General features: G+C 36.7%; 1 protein-coding gene across 7 annotated transcripts in view; it reads left to right on the forward strand.

Annotated features, from left to right (window-relative positions):
* Positions 1–15,430, forward strand: part of SLC41A2 (solute carrier family 41 member 2) — a 126,814-nt gene that overhangs the window by 72,630 nt on the left and 38,754 nt on the right. For all 7 annotated transcript variants that reach the window (XM_086712483.1, XM_086712484.1, XM_086712480.1 and 4 more), the window contains 4 exons: positions 2,745–2,892; positions 8,091–8,170; positions 11,835–11,966; positions 13,540–13,688. In XM_086712483.1, the coding sequence (XP_086568609.1) occupies positions 2,745–2,892; positions 8,091–8,170; positions 11,835–11,966; positions 13,540–13,688 (509 nt within the window). The remainder of the gene's footprint in view (positions 1–2,744; positions 2,893–8,090; positions 8,171–11,834; positions 11,967–13,539; positions 13,689–15,430) is intronic.

Genomic DNA, 15,430 nt, shown 5'->3' on the forward strand with positions numbered 1-15,430 from the left:
GGTTGGATATTAGTCTAATATTTATAGTAATTGTTTGTTCCTATCTGCTAGGGAAAAAAAAATTGAGTTTCTATCTAGTTCAAACATCTTTAGTCATAGGCAAGAAGATCTTTAAATATTTTAAGATGAGGAAATACAAAGTTCAATTAAAGATAAGAGTCTGGATAAGGATTGAAGAATTTTGTGAGATGCCAGAAAAATTTAGTAACATATAACTGAAATCTAGGACTATAAGCTACAAGGACTGTGAGTTCAAGGCTGTCTTTAAGGTATAAGGTGAGGCCTCTACTATACACAATAAGTATTAGAATCATTGAGAAGAATCCAGGAACGTCCTGGCTGAAATCTCCGATAATAGTAAAACCTTGGTCAGCTAAAATGATATTACCAAAAATGTTTTGGGGTGTCACTGTTTTAAGAAGGGGTAGGCAACTTGTATTCCTGGGGATATTTACAATTGACTATAAAAATATTTGAGAATCAGACTCATGGTATTAACAGTTTTATGCTGAAGAGGCAAAACATGGATTTTTTTAATATACTTGTAACTTAACCCATTAGAGAAACACATCAGTCTTCTAATTCTGTCTTAAATTTGTAATTAAGTAATTGACTTATTCTTGTGATTTTAAATATAAATGTTCCCAAATTTGTATGCATTATATAAAAATTTATGAAAACTTAAAGACTTTCTGTATCTGTACATTTAATTTGCTAGGTTTATAAAGATTGTCATAAGTACTTGGAAACTTTTGAGAGACATGAGAAATGTCTAAGTACAACAGAGTATCTCAGAGTATTTAAGTTTGTAAATGTGACTAAATATTATTCCAAATACTTAAAAATAATTTTTGGTTGGGTGCTACACATTGTGATGTAATACCATTAAGTGCTCAATTGTTTTGGTTTTCTTTACAGAGTGTTTAATTTTATTCTTGTAGGCAGTTAATTGTGGATTAGCTTGAGCCTTACAAGGCATGGTTTCAAGCTTTATTGGAGTGAATCTTGAGTAGACTTTCCGCTAGGGCTGGCCCTACTACTAAGATGTGACCCTTCTCAGGTCTTTACTAAATCTTCTCAGTATTCCAAGAGGCCTCTCTTCTCTACAAGATTAGCTCTTGAATGACTTCCAGCCCTTTGTAAACTCTGGGAATTTTTCAGTTTACGACTCCCCAATTATTCTTGGCCTGGCCTCGTGGAGTTCACCCTATGCATGCTTGACTTAGTATTCAGTTCACAAGCTCTTTCTCTGAGAGCTTCCTCTTCTCTAGTATTTTGTCCTATAAATTCCTGCTGCCCTATCATCACTCTGCTTGAGTTTTCCCTTCCTGAGCTGTGGTCTGGAATGTGCCTTAAGTCAAAGAGCTGAGGCTGTTATCGGGCTTATCTCATTTCTTTCCCTTCTCTCAGGGATCACAGTTTTGCAATGCCTGTTGTCTAGTGTCTAGTGTCTGAAAACAGTTCATATTTACCCATATCTATCTATCAATCTACCTCTTTCATTTCTGAAAGCACTTAAAATTTTGTTCAGAGGTGATATGTAGCATGTCCACAAAGCAAGACAAGTAGCTAAGCTCAAAGTCAATGAGACAGAGAAGGATATTCACTTTATAGGAAAATATAACAAGAATGGAGAGACAGTGAATAGTTGTGATCAAGTAAAACAGTTTACCACAAAGGGGTTGTAACAAAGTCCTGGCAATCTGGTATCTCAGTGTGTTCCAAATAGCAAGATGTTAGTGATAATGGCCATGATAATTATGACAATAGCAAGTGTTCAATAAATATTAGCTAGGTGCCTGGGCACTATTGTACTTACGTGTACTAATTCTCTTAAGACTCACAATAACCCCATGAAATAGGTACTATTATTGTTGCCATTTTATAGATAAGGAATTTGAAGTTTATAGAAATTAAGTTTCTTGTCCAAGGTAAGTTGTCACACTTAGATGTGAAACTAGGTGGTCTGGCCAACCTATGGTTAACATGTTGTACTATATTCTGTCTTAGAATATTAAGGGTTCTGAGAAGTGCAGCAGTGAAAAAATGTGTTTAACTTTATTAAACTTAGTTTTTCTATTTTATTTTGGAGCTTGGAACACTATTCAATATGGGGATATCTGTTATCAATTGATTGGCCAATACTCCTTGGAATGCTTGCACTGTAAGATCTTTGTGGGTCAAAACAATATCCCATTTGACTCGAGAGTTAAGAGTACTAACTTTGGTGTCAGATTCCATTTCCCCCCAACTCTTGCTGTCTCTTAGCCATGTTCGTAAGGTCCAAAGCTTCAGTTTTCTTCATAAAATAGAAATGACAGTGTCTACCTCATATTTGTGAGGACTGTCACATGAGTTGATGTGTTGAGTTGAAAGTGTTTAGCACAGTACTTGGTAAATAATAGAAGCCAAATAAATGTTAGCTTTTTTACTCTTGTTCTTACTGTTTATTATTATTATTATTATTATTATTATTATTATTATTATCATTATTATTGCAGTTCTCATCTAGCACAGATAGCTAATTCCATAAATGTTTGTTGAATTAATGTATTAGTTTTTGGTTACATTATTTAATATTTTTACCTTATCTACTGTTTTAAATTTGTTTCAAGTTTATAGAAAATATAGCATGTGAATATGTTGGATAACATCCTATCTTCTGGGAAACTTCTACTTTTAATATCTACATTTGCTCCATGGTTAGAAGAGAGATTGAAATGTTGTCTCTTTTTTAATTTTAGAGAGGTATTACTACATTTCTCCATTAGTTGGTGTCTTTTTCTTGGCTCTAACTCCTATCTGGATTATAATAGCTGCCAAACATCCAGCCACGAGGACAGTTCTCCACTCAGGCTGGGAGCCTGTCATAACAGCTATGGTTATAAGTAGGTTAGTATTAAAATGTGTGTGTGTGTGTGTATCTGTCTGTGTGTTCTATATGCCTGCATCTGTGTATACATTAAAACGTCATTTCTTGGTTCAGTCATTTTATATACTCACATCTTTATTATCACATGTAATAGAGCTATTAGTCACAGGAGTTCTTGGAATGAGTAGACATACCTCATTTCGCTACCAGTTTCAAACTTTTCTCCAATCAAATCCTTACCAGACTGACGAGTAAGGTTTAGTGGTGTGTGTGTGTGTGTGTGTTAGCCTGGCATTATTTATTTTTAATAGTAAGTTGCTCACATAAGTATCAGACAGCCTTAGAAATGGACGTACCATTTGACTACTTCTCCTTCTAGGACTTTGGCAGAACATAGGGATGTAATTAAGGATATTTGCAAATGATTAAGTTGTACGGGTCCTCATCACAGAGGAACTTTTAATAACAAAAGAAGAGAGAGACCACCGTAGAGGTCTCAGCAACCAGGTAGTGATCAAATAAATTATGGTATAGTCACGAAATGGAATATTCGCTGCTAAAAATAACACTGCAACGTTTCTGTTAACGTGGAAAGATGTTCATTATGCCTTTGGTGAAAAGAGCCAGCTAGAAAAGGGTATGAATTTCCTGTTAAGCATGGTATATTGACACGCATTTACTGTCTTCCTTCCTGAAACTACTAAAGTGACAGTAATAGAACAGAAAAGCTGTAAAACCACAAAAGCAGAAGGGGAGCAGAGAGGACAGCAGGTGAGAGATTCAACAAAATTAGTAAAATAGGAATCAGATGGATGACTTTTAGCTGAACCACCAGAATGGAAAAGGATAAAGCCTAACCTCCAGCAGGGTGAGGGGACACCCATAGGAAGCGAGCTGATCTAAGCCTCAGAAACCCAGAAACGTGGAGAAATTGGAGGCACTAAGTACTTCTCAAAGCTGAAATGGAGAAGATTGGTTGAAAATTTATGTGAGAAACAATTAGACCCTCAAAGCCCTTCTCCAGCTTGACCACCCAAGTGACTGCCCCCTCCCACCTTGGCAAAAGACAAGAATTAACTCTGTTGAGACTAAATCAGAGAAGCTGTGGATTAAGAAACACCTGCCCAAGTGAGGGTGTGGATTAAGCACTGTATGGAAAGTAGGATTAAGTGAAAATCTAGATGCCCAGCAGTGAAAACCCTATCCCACTTCTTTTTCTTTGCTCGTGGAATGCTGGTAGTCAAGCCTATACCCCCAGGCAAAAAAATTAGACTAATTCCCTCCTGGGGTAACTCATCAGCGCCAGAGAGCCAGAGAAAAACTCGGTGGTTACTGACCCTTGTGGGTCCTTGAGTGAAAGAGCTACCTGACCATTCTTCAGGAGGCTCACCTGCTGACGAGTGTGCTCTGCAATGCCCTTGACAGAGGAGCAGACAGTAAAAGCATCACCAGACATTTGATCAAGGCTTCTAACATGAAAGACAGAGACCAGAAAAACGGTACTCCAAGAAAGTGCAGGGATAGTTGAAAGACCTCAAAAACTCTCATCAGGGCCCTTAAAGCAAGAAGAGAATCTATGGCATCCACAATGTAAGAACAGAACGTTCTAATAAGGAGGATTTGGAAAAGCAGGAAGAGCTCTTGGGAACGAAGAATATATATGAAGAGCAGAAACAAATAAGCAAACCAAAAACTGAGTAGAAAAGTTAGGAGACAGAGCTGAAGAAGTGTTCTGGAAAATAGAACAGAAAACAAAGAGGCGGGCAACTGGAGGTAAACAATAAGAAGAGATTCTCGAAGAAGCATTGCAAGAAAATTCCCCAGGACTGAAGACCACGGGCCTCCAGATTGAAATGGCCCACTGAGTACCAAGCACAGTGAATACGAGGAGGGCCCCAAATCATAAATTTACTATAAATCCCAAAATCTCCTGGAGAGAAAAGACAAGTTACATATAAAGCATTGGGAATCTGAATGATGTCCAGTAGCAACACCGGAAGTGATTCCTTCAAGAAAGTTCTGAAGGGAGATTATTTTGAACACAAAGTATGGTTGCAGTATCAGCTAAATGGAAGAGTGGCATCCAACAATTTTCAGTCATGTAGGATCTCAAAAACTTTGCTTCCTGTGTACCCTTTCATATGAACGCTGGTAGAAGATACAGTCTATCAAAATGAGGAAATAAATCAAGGAAGATGACATGGGCATGAGGAAACCCATTCCATGACACCTTGTGGTTCATTTTTCTCTGATGTAGATTGCTTTTTTCCTGGAAGCTTCAGGCAATAGGGTCCTATGAAATGCTGGGACTTTTTCAAAGACCCAGCATGGGAGATTGAAGTTCAGGTTGACAGCTGTGTATCAGGCCTAGAGGCAACCGTCCAGGTTGGCAGGAGGACGGTGGGCTCAAGGAGGAATGTCTCTAAGAAAAAAAAAAGCAGAATTGATTGGTTGCCAGGTGACTTTGACTTATTCAGAGGCACTTCATTAACTTTGTTAGAAATTTGAGGCTGAATTAGTAGTAAGTACCTTAAAAATTAGGAAAAATATGGGACAGAGCAACAAGTAACGGTGGGGAAATCCAATGACACTTGGTGGTCCTGCTGTGAATAATGATTCCATTGTCACAATAAGGTAAACCCTAAATACTCCACCCAGAACTACAGAACCAAGTTGGCAGGATACGGGGAGGAAGGGGTTTATGAATGGTCTTAGGTGGAGAGAGAAGGGCAAGTGAGACTAAATCCTCATCCGTCATAGTGGAGGTCATTAGGTAAGTGTCTAAAATTAAAATCAAGAAATCACAGTATAAACATGCTATCTGGAAACGCAGAATTAAATGCCAGAGGAAACAGCTACAGAAGTTGAAAAAAAATTTACTGGGGCAGAACAGGTTTTGGGGGCAGGGGCCAGGGGCTATGTAATAGGCTTTGCGGCACTGTCACTTTTTAAATAATGTACATGTGTTTATTGGATAAAATCAAAATTTGATAACAGTGAAGAGAGAACTACTTTTGCAATGTGGGTTTTCATTTTTAAAAATCTAAGTGTTTAAAAATGTCTGGGAGTCTAGCTACCAACATACTAACAGTATAACTCTGAATGATGTCATGATAGTTGATTTTTATTTTCTTCTTTTTGTTTGTAGTTTCTAATTTTTCTATATTTTGTTATCTGGGTCATAAAAACATTTTAAAATGTGTTTTAGCAAATATTCATGTTACAGTCACAGCATGAACCTATGTGTTTTGGCACAGATTTATTCTTTAATACATAACTAGTTCTATGAAATATATATATGTATATTTTAAATTAGAGCTTAAAATATGAAAATACTGCTAAGGATGACTATTTTTGGACTTTACAGTGTAACTTTAATTTTTAAAAAAATTTTTTACTTTATTTATTTATTTTGAGAGAGACAGAGATAGCACAAGTGGGGGAGGGGCAGAGAGAGAGGGAAAGAGAACCCCAAGCAGGCTCAGTGCTTCCAGCAAAGAGCCCAACGTGTTGATGTGGGGCTCAAATCCACGAAACCGTGAGATCGTGACCTGAGCTGAAAACAAGAGTCAGACGCTTAACCAATTGAGCCACCCAGGTTCCCCTATAGTGTAACTTTTAATGGGAAATTCTAGTAATTTAGGCATATTAAGTCACAATTCATTTATTTTACTAAAAAATTAATAAAGATTTAATAAGTTCCTAATGTTAGCTGTCAAGTAGTGGTAAGAATATTTTGATCTGATATTTTGACAATCAATTCCATTCTCTGATAACATGTAGTTTATTTTTGTGTGATGTAGATTGCATTTTCCTAGAAAATTTAGGCAGTACGACCCCATGGAGTATTGGGACTATTAATGTTTTATAGGGCTTAGACCAAGAAACTGAAGTTAACCAATTAGTAATGGTCTTGAAACTTAAAAAAACCCTCGGAGCTCCATTGAGACATTGAAGTTGAAGGCCTGCTTCTATGTAGCTATATGTTATTTTTCCAGACTTCCATTCTGAAAATCAGCCCTTTCTATGCTACAGCTCATTATTTCAATTTACCAGTGATAAGATTATTTATATGTATATATATATATAGTTTTAACACAATAAAAATGATCCATTTAATGCTTTGTTAATTTCATAAATGAAGAAATATTCTTTTAAAAACTAGATTTTAGGGGCACCTGACTGGCTCAGTTGGTAGAGCATGCAACTCTTTTTTTTTTTAACCTATTTTTTTTAATGTTTATTTATTTTTGATAGAGAGAGAGACAGAGCACAAGCAGGGGAGGAACAGAGAGAGAGGGAGATATAGAATCCGAAACAGGCTCCAGGCTCTGAGCTATCAACACAGAGCCTGATGCAGGGCTCAAACCCACGAACCGCCAGATCATGACCTGACCCAAAGTCGGATGCCTAACCGACTGAGCCACCAGGCGCCCCTAGTGCATGCAACTCTTGATCGTGGGGTCAGAGTCATGAGTTAAAGCCCTGTGTTTGGTTTAGAGCTTACTTAAAAAAAACAAAACAAAACAAAACCAAAAAACAAAAAAAAAACCCTATTTTTTAAATTATAAGAGCAATAAATACACATGGTTTTAAAAAATTAACAAATACAGAAGGATATTAAATAATCATCAGTCTTTTGTCTGCCCCTCCACCCAGAGATGGACATTGTTAATAATTTCTTATATATCCTTCCAGACATTTTAAAGCACTTAAAGCATATTCTTTTCCTTTTTATTTATGTTTTTTATTTTTTCATGTTTTTATTTATTTTTGAGAGAGAGACAGAGACAGTGTGTGAGCAGGAGAAGGTCACAGAGAGAACGGGGGAGACACAATCTGAAGAGGGCTCCAGGCTCTATCAGCACAGAGCCAGATGCAGGGCTCAAACTCACCAACAGTGAGATTAGACCTGAGCCGAAGTCGGACGCTTAACCAACTGAGCCACCCAGGTGCCCCTATGTTCTTTTCCTTTTTACGAGGAACACCTCTTGGAGATCAGAATGAGAACGGAAACAGAGGGCTACTGCTCATGCCATGTTTTATTTTCAACATTTCACTGTTGACATTGATTTTTACTTTGAATATTTTTCCTTTTTATTGTTTTTTAAATGTCTGAAATGTTTACTTTTAAAAGTAGAGGTGTTTGTATGTAAAGAGCAGCTTTAAATTAGTGTGTTTTCTTTTCTCTTCCCTAAACTGTGTGATTTTCTTCCAGCATTGGGGGCCTTATTCTGGACACAACTGTATCTGATCCAAACTTGGTGGGGATTGTTGTTTACACACCGGTTATTAATGGTAAGAATGAGATACACTGTTTCACGATGGCAACAAATCATTACGTACTCCTAGGCACTAACGAGAATCGTAGGGTTCAGATTTTAAGAGGTGTATCTTCCCTTCCCTTCCATTCTCTCTCCAAGCCCAGGGTGGTATCTGGGGTAGAAATGATGTTCCCTGTTCTCAGTATGCACAACACATTTTTGAAAAAAGCTGTTTTTTTTTACTCTTACCACTTGATCTTAGCTTGAGAATCAGGCATACCTGATTTTTGAGGTTAATGTAGCAAAATATGACATTTCAGTTCTGGATTATCACTGGCTTTGGGTTATGTGCTCTGTCCTGTTTTGTTGCTGCCGCTGTCAATTTTTATGGATAAATTAGAGTTAGCTAGGTGTAAGCATTGCTTAAGTCAATGCAGCCCATTAACATCTATCACTTCTCTGCGGATCCCTTTAAAATCTGCCTTATGTTTTTTTTTTTTTTCTTACCTATAAAGTGGGAACTGTAATACTTAGGTTCACAGGGTTTCTTGTATGTATTCCATTTAATAAAATAATTTTAATCCAGTTATACTGACTTTTGGGCTGGCTCATTAAATTGGATTTTAGTATAACCTACACCAATATAACTTAAAAAGTAATTTTACCTGAGAGAAAACCTGTCATAGGATATGCTACACATTTAATATAAACTGCTTTTTATATTTATGTGTAAGAAAATATGTTCTATGAAGGCAAGTTCTCCAAAATCTAACTTCATATCTAAAATTTCAACTGAACATTTACATTTCTGTGTAGCTATAAAATGTCTGTAAAGAAATTTCCCCTTGGGGTGCCTGGGTGGCTCAGTCGGTTGAGCGTCTGACTTTGGCTCAGGTCATGATCTCACAGCTTGTGAGTTCGAGCCCCAAGTCGGGCTCTGTGCTGACAGCTCAGAGCCTGGAGCCTGTTTCAGATTCTGTGTCTCCCTCTCTCTCTGCCCCTTCCCCACTCATGCTCTGTCTCTCTCTGTCTCTTAAAAATGAATAAACATTAAAAAACAAAAAAGAAAGAAATTTCCCCTCTAGATCCCCTTCCCGATTTTCCTAGTGCCACACTCCTCCCCATCATCCACCCTTAAAATCATGGCACCATCAACCTGGCCCTTCATCCTCTTTGAGTAGACATGACCAAACCTTGTCTATTCACCCATTAACGTAATTCACTTCTTCACTTACTTATACAACAACAGTCTCAGCATTGTAGTCTGCTAATATCTCACTTCAGCCATCATTGAAGTAACAAAGTAGCTTTCCTGACCCACTCCCTATTCAGTGCCAATTAAATGTCACTAACAGACTAGTCATCCTTAAACATTGTTTTTATTACATCAGACTTAAGATGATGAACTTATCAGTGGTTTCCTCCTACCTGTCAAATCAAGTTTGAATTCTTCTGCTTCGCTTTTCAAGGCCCTCTATATGCTCTTGGCTGCGTACAACTTTTTCCTTTATCTTTCTAACCGGATTCCTATTTGGGGGCCCCACAAAGATCTAATTTCCACTGCTTGGAATGATTACTGCTTTTCTTCCACCTGTTCCAATCCTATTCAGTGAATATTAGTTGATGAGGTCACTAGCATAAGTTTTACCCACTAATGCCATTAGAGCTGTATTGTCCAACATTTCAGTGAAAAATGTAAATTACAACAATACCGTCATGAGTAAGGTTTTAATCAGTATTTCTGTTATTTCACTTTAATCAGTATTTCTGTTATTTCACTTTACAAAAGAAATTTTAGAGCTTCATTGAAGTGCTCTTCTTGGAAGCCATCATATTACGTGGCAGTACAATCTTTTTTTTTTGTATCCCAGTAAGTAAATCTCTTAGCTGCGTATCACAAGGAGCTCACTTCATGTTAAATTCCACTCTTTAAAGACATTGATAGAGAAGATTAATTCCATGGTCCTCAAAAAAGTGGAACTTTTGAGAATTGAATTTCATTTTAAATGTGTTAGAGGATGTGCTATTTAAAGGACCCCTATGTATCATGACCATCATCATGACCATCATCATTTACTAACTAGTGAGTACCTACTGTGTACCGGGTAACTTGCAGGTCTTTTATGCACTTTCATATCATTTAATCCTCCCAATAAGAAAGTAATTTGTCCAGCATCTCATATCTAGTAAGTGGTAACTCAGCATTTAGACCCAGATCTCCTCGATTCCAAAGCCTGTGATATTTTCCCCCTCAAAATAATCGCTAATTTATCTGTTTTATTAGATACAAGAATACACACTTTGTTTAAGGCATATCAGTGTTGATATTTTGCTTAGGACATCTTTTAACACATCTCCCAGCATTTAGTAGCATTTTGTAAAATATATTTCAGGGGCGCCTGGGTGGCTCAGTCGGTTAAGCGTCCGACTTCAGCTCAGGTCATGATCTCACAGTTCGTGGGTTCGAGCTCTGCATTGGGCTCCATGCTGACCATGTTGAGCCTGCTTGGGATTCTCTCTCTCTCCCTCTCTGCACCTCCCTGACTCGTGCTTTCTCTCTGTCTCTCAAAATAAATGAATAAACTTTAGAGTATGTGTGTATGTGTGTGTGTGTATATATATCACAAGAATACTAGTTCTATGAGATATTAATAAGTATAACTTGAAAAGTGAGTTTTTGTTGTCCATTCAGTTTGGGAAGCATTAGGTCAAATAGATTTCTACACTACAGGATTTCTTAAAGATCTTTATCATGCTAATGTGTACTGTGAATCTTTCCCTCTGGGACTTGTGCTAGCAAGGAGTTAGAATTTCTAGAATTAACCTTCCTTCAGACCCCAGACCATATTTTGCAAACTACTGCTCTAGGTATTATAATGTATATCTTTATCACAGAGCACTGTCAAATAATAATTTAGTCCATTTACATAAAGGATAAGAACTTTGCATCAGTATACTTGGATTTTCACTCTTCTTTCTTATGTGTTCTTTTTGTCATACATTCTACTTTGTTATAAACCTTGTATGTACATTGTTATTATTTTTGCTTTAAGTGGTCAGATGTTTTTTGAAGAGATTAAAAATGAGAAAATATCTTTTCTATTTTCTGATATATTTTACATTTCTAGCATCCTTCTTTCCTTTGTGTAGTTCCAGATTTCCATCTGGATTTATGTTCCTTTTGCCGAGAGAAATCCCTTTAATGTTTCCTGTAGGGCATGTCTGTAAAGTATTTGAGAGAATAATCTGGGTTACAAGATTACTTTCTGGAGTATTTTTTTCAGTCTCCTCCACCAATTTCTTTAGGAACCTGAGCAGAAAAGTACCAAGCCTTGTCTGTTTGAAAAAAAAAAAAAAAATCAAGCTTATTTTTCCTTTCATTAAGGAGGTAAGCATTAAATACCTTGCTACCTAGCTTTATACCTTGGCCGTGGTAGTAATTTAAAACAATTATTTAGTCTGGTCTGCTTTCAGTCGGTGAGTCAGATTTGAAAAAGTAATGCAAGAGTCTTTCCTAATAATGACTTTACGCCTTTGGAATATCTACTTCAACATTAAATAAGTCAACATTTCAGAAGAAATTCTTTTTGCTTGTTTTATTGCCCAGCACATAACACAAAGAAGGCCTGCCGTTGGTTGAATTTATGCAAGTTGCTTAAAATAGAAAGATAACTGCTTTGTTTTTCCTTATGTTTCAGGTATTGGTGGTAATTTGGTGGCCATTCAGGCTAGCAGGATTTCTACCTACCTCCACTTACATAGCATTCCTGGAGAATTGCCTGAGGAACCCAAAGGTTGTTACTACCCATTTAGAACTTTTTTTGGTCCAGGTATGTGCTTTGGAGTTTTGCATCTTATATCAGGAATAATTCTGCTCTGAGCACATAGGCAGGCAACAGTTGCTGAATACCTATTTTGTCAGAGTTTTGCATGACTTTTTTTTTTTTTCTGAGACCTGAATAGATTGGAAGTAGAATAGATTGTGTTCATTAAATCTCAGTGAACAAAAAGTTATTTGTGTCAAGTCTGCAGCTGCTGAGGAACTTTGTATACTTTTTGTCTTTCATTCTTTTCTCTGGGATACCTTGTTCATGAGTCAAGAAAGAGGAACCTTATCTAGATCTAGGTGATCTAGAGAGACGGATGTACTGTCTTTACTGTATTAATCCTTTTGGCTTTTCTAAATGTAAGCATTTGATCCCAAAGAGAAGGAGAGGGATAACTTCTGTCACAAGGAACAGTGTCCTGTTTATGTCACCCGGGCAGTGAGTACCAAAAAACTAAGACCACTATATTAAATCTCACAATTCCTGTCACTTCTTTTTTGATCAAAATAAAGGTCATTCTTGACTTTTGAACGGGGATGAGAAATGCTCAGTAAAATAGCAGTGAAAGAACTCTAAAGGAAAAGTAAAATTAAAACATTCCTGGGGCCCCTGAGTGGCTGTCGTCAGTGAAGCATCTGACTCTTGCTTTCGGCCCAGATCATGACCTCACGGTTGTGGGTTTGAGCCCTGCTTCGCGCTCTGTGGTTTAAGTGCAGAGCCTGCTTGGGAGTCTCTCCGTCTCTGTCTCTGTCTCTGTCTCTCTCTGTTTCTGTCTCTCTCTCTCTCTCTCTCTCTCTCTCTCTCTCCCTCTCTCCCTCTGTCCCTCTCTCCCTCTTTCTGTACCTCCCCTGCTTGCTGGCTCACTCTCTCTCAAAATGAATAAACGTTTAAAAACAACCAAAAAACCAGAACATTCCTATGCTTTAGGAACTTTATGTGTTTTCTTTTGTCTTCCCTCTATTAGTATGATAGACATTAAAGTCTGGCCAGTGTTCTTCATAGCAAGCTTTTATCAATTTCCTGTCATTTAATTAGCCTATAACATACAGTAAGAATTTCAAAGAATTAAGTGAATTGTGAAAAGTTGAAATGTTTTGCTAGCAACAGAATTTTTTATTTTATATATATATTTTTTATTATTTTTTTTTATTTAAAATTTACATCCAAATTAGTTAGCATATAGTGAAACAATGATTTCAGGAGTAGATTTTTTTGTTATATTTTGAGAAAGAGCATGCCTGCATGTGCATATGGGTGCTTATAGGCAGGGAAGGGGCAGTGGGACAGGGAGAAAGAGAATCTCAAAGAGGCTCCATGCCCAGTGGGGGAGGGAGGGTTGGGAGGGTAAGGAGATACCGATGTGGGGCTTGATCTCATGACCCACTATGAGATCATGACCTGAGCCAAAATCGAGAGCTGGGCACTTAACTGGCTGAGCCAACCAGGTGCCCCAGCAACAGAATTTTATGCAGTGCTATTCAGTATAGTAAGTAGAAAGTAGTCCTTAAATGTTAATAACTGACCTGTTATTAACCAAAATATGACTTTGTTTTAACTTTTATATTTTCTATTATAGGAGTGAATAATAAGTCTGCTCAAGTTTTACTGCTTTTAGTGATTCCCGGACATTTAATTTTCCTCTACACTATTCATTTGATGAAAAGTGGTCACACGTCCTTAACTGTCATCTTCATAGTAGTGTACTTATTTGCTGCTGTGCTACAGGTAAGAGTTGAAACCTCTTGTAATCTCTTTTATGCTCAGAATGCTGTAAAAGCATAGCTATGCAAATCTAAAAGCACATGAAATATGTTAACATTCCAAAAAGCAACTGAAAGCCTTCATATGGATTTCATCTTCCTAAAACCAGTAAGCTCATGATCCCTTTTAATATGACTTGATAAATAGAACCTTCGGATTTCCTGTTTCCTGAATTCCATGGCTTTCCCTTTTTTTTAGATTCTCTAATGTTGTATGAACACATCTTCTGATAGATGCCTGAGAGTGCCTAAGAACCTTTGCGATTTGTAATATGCTTTTACATGAATAGGTTGAGTGACTATAAAATTATTTCTTTTAGAATTTGGAAGGCTTTGCTTCAGTGCCTTTTAACTTCTGTTACCATGAGAAGAACAACAGGTGCTTTTCTCACTGCTGATCTCATTATACATAACTTCTTTTCATCTCCCTAGAAGCTTGCAAGATCTTCTCTTTTTCCCTATTGCTTTTCAATTTCACGTTGATGTGCCCTGGTTTGGAAGTCCTTTGTCCGTTTTGTTGGATGTTATTTGATCCTTTCAGTCTAAAACTTCATGTTCTTCAGTTCTAGGAAAAATTTATGAATTATTTACTTGATTTTTTTTTTCATCATTTTCTCCATTCTCTTTTCCCGGAGTCTTATGATTTGATTCCTACAATGCTTGCATTAAATTTCTGATCTTTTCTTATTCTCTATTTCTTTATCTTTTTCTCTCTTCTTTCTGGAATATCTCTGTGCCTTTCTGCATCTTTTCTCTGTTGTGTCACTGAGGTATCTGGAGAGGGTAGAGTTGAACATATGTACTCAACTTGCCATCTTTCTGTGGGAGGTTATTTTAAAATTTAAGAAAATTGACTTCATTTTCAAGATCTGTGATCGATATAAAACATGCACAAAATTTAAAAATTAAATAGTACTAAAGTGTTCTACCTTTCCAATCACATTCCTCAGAGATAATCACTGAAATATTTTAGCTGTTTCTTCTGATAGATATCTGCAAGTTTTAAAGTAACATGCCTGAACTTTAGACTTTCGCTAATAAAAACTGAGGATTTCAGGGGCTGTGTTAACACTCCGTCTTTTCCGTATAGTTATATCACAGTTTTTTTTTGTTAAATTTGCCGTCCGTGTTTGTCTGATTAGGCCTATGGAAATATGTACTATAGAGCAAGATAGTGTAGTATGATTATATTTGCTTTTTGTGTACTTTATTTTTCTTGAGGTTAATAATTACCTCTTTTTTCCTTTGCATCATTTTCCATAAACCCAATCTTTCCAACGTTTCTACTTTATTTTGGCTTCTTAGGCTCAGCTCTTTGCCAAACTCTGTAGGGTTAGTGCCTTCTACAGTGAGAAATCCTAACCTCATAAGAAGTGCATTCAAATAATTCTTTGAAGAGATAACATTTACATTGGGCCTTCATGACCAGTATTGTTCTAAGTGTATTACATGTACTGATTCACTTAATTCTCAAAAAACCTCTATGAGATTAGTTCTTTTTATATAAATCAGTGACTTTCAAAGTGAAGTACATCTAAAACAATCTGTTGTGTCCAGGATGAAAAAATTAAGACTTCTATTTATATATCTTTCCTTATTTGCTTAAAATGTCTATTTTCATGTGTTTTTATAATTGTTTTATTATAAACATAATATATCAGCACAGTATTAAATAAGTATGCTGGGGTATTTTATACTAGGGCTAAA

Source organism: Puma concolor, chromosome B4 (assembly GCF_028749965.1).
Source record: "Puma concolor isolate L17-30 chromosome B4, mPumCon1.1.hap2, whole genome shotgun sequence".
Classification (NCBI taxonomy): Eukaryota; Metazoa; Chordata; class Mammalia; order Carnivora; family Felidae; genus Puma; species Puma concolor.